The sequence below is a fragment of the Rhea pennata genome, chromosome 1 (genome assembly GCF_028389875.1).
Source record: "Rhea pennata isolate bPtePen1 chromosome 1, bPtePen1.pri, whole genome shotgun sequence".
Lineage (NCBI taxonomy): Eukaryota > Metazoa > Chordata > Aves > Rheiformes > Rheidae > Rhea > Rhea pennata.
Window position 1 is genome coordinate 47,878,108 of NC_084663.1, and position 7,615 is coordinate 47,885,722.

A 7,615-nucleotide genomic window follows, 5' to 3' on the forward strand; every position below is an offset into this window, starting at 1 on the left:
ATAGAAGATGAGGGAAAAAACATTAAAAGGGGACAAGAAGAGGAAAGAGAAAATGATGGACATGAAAAGAGAAAGGGGTGGAAGGCATTTTGAAGGTGACAGTATAGTGGTTTGAAAGGATGTGGAGAGGAAACGCAAGAGGAAGTGGCGCAATGAGCTACACTATGCCATCGCGCAGAAAATGGAAAGCAAAGTGCTAATGCGCATCCAGGCACTGCGGGAAACTGTAGCCCTGGTAGAGCAAAGGAGACATCGGTGCCATGGGGCACAATTTCACCCTGTGTGTTACCGACACTGCTGGGTCATGTGAGAGTGCTCAGACCCTGCAGGATTCATTCTTGGGTGGTACTGTTCTCCTTCCTAAGAGCTCAGTAGCTTCTGAAGTAATTCACTATCTTACACTTCCATGTTACAATATGAAGTAGATTGTGATTTTTTTTTTACCTGCAGCAGGAGATCTTCCCCTCCCCCTCCTGTTTCCCTTATATATATATAGGGACTGTCCCTACAGACACAGAGGATTTATTCTTCCCTTTGCAAATTACTTTACCTGAGCTCAAATTACTTTTCCTTTAGCTGAGGAACTGCAAAAGCTGCCAACCCACTCAGAAGCCTGAGACCTCTGCCCCATCCCAGCAAGGACTGAAGCAAGGTGGGAGGGAGAGCAAGCAGATTATTTTGAAATAAGTGTTGAGGGGGACTGCAGGAGCAGCAGATCTAGGACTCAGAAAAGCTGGCAAGTGCTTGTGTGGCATAAACCTGTCCCTGCAGCATGCCAGGACAGAGCTGCATAGGAGTGCATGTGGTGGAAAGGAGTATTGCTGTTGGGAGACCCCCAGCTCTTTTCTCTCCAAGCCATCTGTGATTAAGAGTGAGCATATCGACATATGCAAACATCCTCAGCAAAAGCAGAGGTTGAACCAGTTTTTGGTTCAGTTCCAGCTCTGGTTTGGGTTTGCCAGTGACTGCAGCTGTTTGTCCTGGTTCAAGTTCAGCAAAGGTTTCTGACTAACAACCTTGGTTTGAAGAGCACTGGAGGAAAAATAATGATTGGAACAAGTTTTTTGCCTGACTCTGCCTTCGTGAGTGATGCTCAGTGAGAGCAAAACTGGCCTTCTTTACTTGCTTGTCCTGAAAAATGATGAATTGCAGAACTACCCATTTCGTGTTAGTCATTTAGCAAAGCAGGAAGGAAGCAGGAAGCCCTTGCAAGTACTGACTTTTCAAAGCAGTTTTCATTGCAAAAAAAAAAAAAAAAAAAAGAAAAAAGCAAAGGCCCTCCCCTAGGCTACACTTGCACGCTGCTATTTACCTCCTCGCCTTACTGGTACCTAGTCACCATTAACATTTGCAATTCATTGCACCGGAAATATTTGCCTAGTGTAAACAGCTGAGGCGTTCTGAGCGTGCTGTTTATATATGCAACATGTATTAAAACGGCGGGGGGGGGAGGGGGGGGGGAGAGGAGCCGTACACTTGCTGAATGGGAGAGGCCCAATTGTGCTCAACAGGTTCAGTTCACACTGTGACCCTGCCCGGCTTCCTGCTATTCAGATGTGTTACTTCCCCTTTGCGGTAATGGCCTGTGGCAGTCAGCCAGAAAACACTATTAATTTCAGAAGTGGCCTGACAACAAACCCACAGGGAAGCGAGAGGAAGTGGCGGGGAGGCCATCTGTTGACTTCAGCAGAACAGTAGGGACACAGCTATATAGCTTCTACAAGGAAAGGAGATTAATAATCCACAAAGAGGAAACTGGCTAAAATTATCCACAGACCATATTAAAAAAAAAAAATCACTTGAGCTGCAGCTGGACAGGAAATTGCTAGAGCTGCTTGCAAATCTCCACTTTGAACAGAGCAGCACAGGGAATGCCAAGAGCGGAAACCGTTCAAAACTGGATTAGCACAAGCCAAGTTTAACTGCAACCCACTTCTACTTTCACAGTTTATGCACTCAATCTAGGCCACTACTGCATGAGACACTGACTCACTTTTTTTCCCCTTGTTTTGTTTGCTTTTCATTTCACACACTTGCAGTTGCTAAAATTACATGAAATGTTCCTTGACTGCCAGGAGTCCTGCAAAATCCCAGCTGGCAGCCCAAGCAGGAGGATCAGTCAGTCTTCATTTTACTGCACACAGTGTTTGGCACTACCCTACCTTGGGCCACTTCTCTTTAGGAAGGATGTTAATGAAAATAAATTACAACGGGAAGTGTTGCAATCACAATAATCCCCCCTTTTTCCTTCTGCATAGACAGCACTACTTGAATGGTCAAAAAAAAGGGGCGGGGGAAATGAGGTGGCTAATGGCATACAGAGGATTTCCTTCTTGCCTTCACCTGCTAAGCTGCAACATGCCTGAACAGCAACAGAAAATCGTTTACATCTACAAACTGTTTATGGATCTGTGAAATGAGCTCCTGCTGGACAGGAGCTCACAAAAACACTGTCTCCTGGTGTCTCCAAGAGAATGGCAAACACTTGTGGATGGAGCCAGGAAAAAAAAGCAGCTCTGCACCCCAGAAGCAATGCACCAGGGCCAGGTGCGTCCATGGAGTAGCAAAGGGACACTGGGCTGTTCTATCATTAACCAAAAGGCCTTCAAAACGACTCCCTTCACCAAGGCAAGACAAGAATCCAATATATTCACTGTTCATTCATCTAGGCATCAGTGGACCAAAGGGCGGTGGGTGTGTGCGTGCACGGGCCGGGGGGGGGGGATTAAGACTTTATTTTCTTAAGGGCTATACTAAAACTTCTGAAAATAATCATTACCTTTAAACATAAACATATGTGTATGTGCAATTACCCACATTTACCTAGAGGAGAAAGGGGGGAATAAACCAGCCAGGTTGTCAATAGCCAAAAATAGTTATTTATTAATAATTTAAGGTTTTACATTCTTATAATAAATTCCATCTTAAAACTTTTACACCATGAATTAGACTCTCCCTTATTGGCAACCATGTGCAGGTTCACTGTGCGCACACACAGGTACAAATGCTCGCACATACTTCCAGTTTTATACAAAAAAGGGGGAAAAAAGACACAAAATATTGCATTTGAGGTGAAGCTCCCTGAAGAATTTGTACAGAGGTAATGCACTGTTTAGCACATCTGAAAGTTTTAAAAAGTGATCAAAAATCTTTCTCATTCAAAGACAAATCTTCTCCCAGATGATCTATTTACAAAAGGTAAGGCAAAAATTAATTTAATTTAAAAATATATATATCATGTGAAACTACATCAAAAGTGTGAGAAAAAAAATCACCACAAGGAAAAGAAAAATATATGAAAGAAAGAATAGACTGTACTTGCTCACAAAACATGATTTGAAAACTTCTCTCCATTGCCATTTCTTCCCCATGGAAAGCGTGCTTCAGTTGAACAATAAAATTAAACATGCTGCAAATATATTCTTTGTAATTAAAAAAAACCAAAAACAAATAAAGCAGAATTTATGAAGAGAACAAAAGTGTAGATGTCCCTTGGATTGACTTCTTGAATACATGTGAATTAAAAAAAATTGCAAATCGATTTAAGAATAAATATTTACACTGATCAAGTAGAATACTACTGAGCTCCTGGCAAACAAGTACTCCAAATACACTAAGCTGAAATCTCTTTCTTTGGCTCCTCTAAATTAAAACAGGAAAAAAAAAAGAAAAAAAAACACACAAACAAAAAGTCTTCACTGAAGACAAAAATGTATGTCACAGATCCAAAAGCAAAGAAGTCGTATACTTCCAGTCACTAGAGAACACGTGCTCAGTCTGTCCAGTCTTACCCGAACCCCTTTGGAAGTCCTCAGATCCCAGCCACCGCGGGAGTGGGAGCAACTGTGTACCCAGTGGGTGCGCTGCTACCCTGCTGGCTGCTCACTACCTTCCTTCCCAGGGATCTCACCACCTTCCCTCCCTTCGCAATAGCCGAGCTCGCGCACTGTGTAACCTTTTCTAGCCTGCATCTGCAGCTGCTTTTTGACAGCAGAGACCAGAAAAAGAGAAAGCTGCGTTTGCTTTACCACTGCCAAAGAGAAACCACTGAGGAATGATCCCATGAGGAGTGAAGGAGGCCACGGGAGCTCACGTGGACTGCAGGGAGTCCACCTGGAAGACGTTCTGGTTGGAAGGGGTGGTGAAGTACAGCTGCTGGTTCGGCACCCGGTTGTCACAGGGGCTGCTCAGCCCTAGAGTTCGCTCAAAGTCCAGCAGCTGGCCCATGAAGTTGAAGTTGGGTGAAATGTTGGATTTCTTCATCTTGACAATATCGTAGGCATCGTTCATGGACAGGTTGAGCTTCTGCATGAGGTAGGCCACTGTCACCGTGACCGAGCGGCTGATCCCCGCTAAGCAATGCACCAGGACCCCGCAGTTCTTCCCCCGAGCTTCATCTGAACAGGGACAAAGAGGCAGAGAAGGACACGTAAGACAGCAGCTTGGTAACTGATCTCACAACATGAACAGGAGAAGTATCAAATAAGAAGAAAGGGTGATTCTGATCTCAAAAGCTGACAGGGCAATGCAAGGGTTAACTTCACACCGGTTTGAAATGAGGACAAGAGGAGACTCCAGCCCCCTAAGCATTTGTACCAGAGCCCCAAAGCTGAGAAAATTAAGAACAAGACAGAGGGAGCAAGATACACTGCATGACGCTGTTTTAAAAGCCAGTTTTAAAAGGCACTCTTTTGCTTGGAAATGTGCCTTAAATTCTTACAGTCCCCTTGCCCCAGCATGGAAATCCTGCAATATGTCACTGAATGCCTTTTATACAGACCAGCAGACTGCAAAGGTCTATTAAATTATTCTCCAACTGTTGTGCTGCTAACAATGGAGGTATTCAGGCATTTTAAAAGAATGAGGGAAGTCACAGGGGACAGCCCATTAGGAGGAACAGGATGTCAACATTGGTTGAAAATGGGTTCCTTTGTAATAGGAAATGCATTACAATGCCTGGAGATTAGTTTCTTTGTGGCTTCCAGCCCACATTTCTTCCTGCTGGGCTCAGATTACCTACATTCTCCACTATTACTGGTATCATTCAACCGGATTACAGCACAGCTTCCCAACAGATAACGCGATGCCCACCCCACCGCACCCGAGCGGGGCGACTTCGGTCTTCACTAATGTGAAGGAAAGTGCAAATTTTTAACCAGAACTCCTGGAGCCCCCGAGCCCGTCCGTTTTCGAAGCTGACGGGTACCGTTTAAGGGCTGGCTAACCGAGACACCAAGCCTGAGAGGTATATCATTATTACCACGAGACTTAATTAAAGCTCTCGCTATACATTTTCCAGGAATACTGTTATGAATAAGTTGTATTTAAAAAGCTAAAGTTAGCTTCCCTGATAAAAAAAGAAATTATTATACTACTCTTCAGTAATCCGAAGGGGAAAAATAGGACACAAACCATGAACCTCGGGCTTTTTTTTTTTTTTTAAGAAAGAAAGAAAGGAAAAAAAAAGAAAGAAAGAAAGAAAGAAAAAAGAAAGAAAGAAAGAAAGAAAAAGGCTTAAAAATATTCCCCATCCTGCATATTGCTCAGTGCCCAGCTTCGCCATAAGCAGCCCTGTTCCCACAGCGACCTGACAGCCAGCTAAACCAGGTATACGTTTGCCACCTGCAAACGTTGGTCAAAATTCACCAGGTTTTGTCATTAAACCTGGGAATAGCACCCTCCCCTCAATTTAAGTCCGCTTAAAAAAATCAGAAAGCTGAGCAACCCTCAGAAAGAGCTGCTACTGTTTCTCGCCCAAAATCTCCTTTGAATTCCGCAAAAGAAATTGAATTCAGCTTGACATGTAGCTGTTAGCAAGCAACCGGGTCTCACCTATAAAGGAGATGGCCTCAGGAAAGAACTGAGACAGGTTTTGGCTCCAGTGGTCAGAGATCGGGATCTGCTTGTACTTAAATTCCCCAGCATTTTCAAAGAGATTAGGCAGGTTGGGGGTCACATTCAAGATGTATTTAATGCCAAACTCTTCTAAAACGTCCAGATTAGTGGAGTCCTTGGCACAGCCTAAGTAGAGGTAGGGTAAAATCTCCACTGGGAAGGAAGGCTGGTTGTTGGAGAGAGGGCTGCCATCGGAGTCGGTGGCACTATTGGGGTCTCTGTCAATGTCAGACTCAATGTCTGAGGAGGAATCGGAGCTGATCCGGAGGCCTCCCAAGCCCAGGACCGGCAGAGGAGGGGAGCTGCTGCTACACGAACTGTCTAGGTTAGTTTCACAGTGCAGGGCGAACTCGGCCTGGAACTTGCTGAAACCACCTGGGGAGAAAAGCAAAGCGAAAAAAAAATGCAACCTGATATTTGACGGCAGATTGACTTGTTTCTCCGCTACGGCTCCGTCTCCTAATGGGCATCCGCTCTCCCCCCCTCTCCCCCGAGCCCCGGGGAAAAGAAAAAAAAAATAGTCACATTCTCACGCAAGACGGACTAACGTAAAAGAAGGTTTAGCAAAACCGGCCGCTGCGGCAGGGGGTGAGGGGAGGGGGAAGGCTCTGTATGTTCAAGATTAAAGCTCAGTGCCTCTTCGCCCTGCCGGGGACCTCTGGAGAGGTGTCTTGGAGCAAATGCTTCCTGTTCTCGGCTCATGCCGGGGCCCCATCAGCTCTGCCCTGCACACGCTGCCACAGCGTTTCCAGCCCCCGAGGTCTCTTTGCACCAAGCAAGGACAGGGACACGGGGGGACCACGGGGAAAAGCCTCCTGCCCAGCCAGCGTCCGCCCCGAGCGCCAGCGCGCAGCGCCCGGAGGAGGCTGCGGGCCGAGCCCGGGGCGCCGCATCACCCCCCGCGGCCCGGGGCTCGCCACCCCCAGCAGGCAGCGAGCTCCCCCCCGGCCCGGCAGCGGCTCTCACCTTCCAGATAAAACGCCTTGCAGCCCTCGTCTTTGAGGCGCTTGAGGAGCAGCCCCAGCACGGACTCGCCGCCCGTGTTCTCGTTCCAGTCGCGGCTGTGCTCGTCGTAGAGCACCACGGTGTCGGTGCCGCACCGGCGGGCGAAGCGCTCCCGGTCCTCCTCGCTGCTGGCGACCAGGGAGCGCAGCGGCAGGTTGCCTTTTTGCAGCCGCCGCAGCATGATGCCGGGGATGGCCACGTTGATGGCCGACTCGATGTGGGACGACTCGTACAACTCCTGCGGCCGACAGTCCATCAGCAGCAGCCTGTCGTTGCCCATCTCCAGCTGCTCGTTCAGCCACGCCACGGATTTACTAATCGCCATTTCCGACGCGAAAGGGACGGGTCTGAACGTATCTAGCATGAGGAAGGACGAGGGGAGCGGAGCGTGTTCTGGAAGCGCCCCTCTCTTTCACAGAGGCATGCGGCTAGCTCAGCAAGCGGCTGCGCCCCTCCAACTCCGCACAACTTATCTCCCTCCGCCCCAGGAAAATGAATCACGCAGCTCCCCTCCCCCCCCCCCCCCCGCGCTGCCTCCCCCGCGCCGGGCGGCGGTGGAGTCACGGGGAGGGAAAAGCAGCCCCGGCGTGTGCGTGCGTGTGTGTGTTTGTGTGTGTGCGCGTGTGCGTGCGTGCAGCTAGCCTACCCGCTCTCCCCTATTTTGTCAATGAATCCCTGAATGAACCCGCCTAATCGCCTCTCCAGCCCGAGCCCT

At 47.9% G+C, this 7,615-nt stretch overlaps 1 protein-coding gene across 1 annotated transcript; it reads right to left on the reverse strand.

Moving 5' to 3' along the window:
• Positions 1-2,856: 2,856 nt before the first annotated feature.
• On the reverse strand, positions 2,857-7,374 carry DUSP6 (dual specificity phosphatase 6). The gene is made up of 3 exons (XM_062568182.1): positions 6,862-7,374; positions 5,833-6,270; positions 2,857-4,397 (listed from the first exon to the last, which is right to left on the reverse strand). The coding sequence occupies exons 1-3, from the start codon at positions 7,262-7,264 to the stop codon at positions 4,090-4,092; spliced, it is 1,149 nt and encodes a 382-aa protein (XP_062424166.1). The 5' UTR covers positions 7,265-7,374; the 3' UTR covers positions 2,857-4,089.
• Between the last annotated feature and the right edge of the window lie 241 nt (positions 7,375-7,615).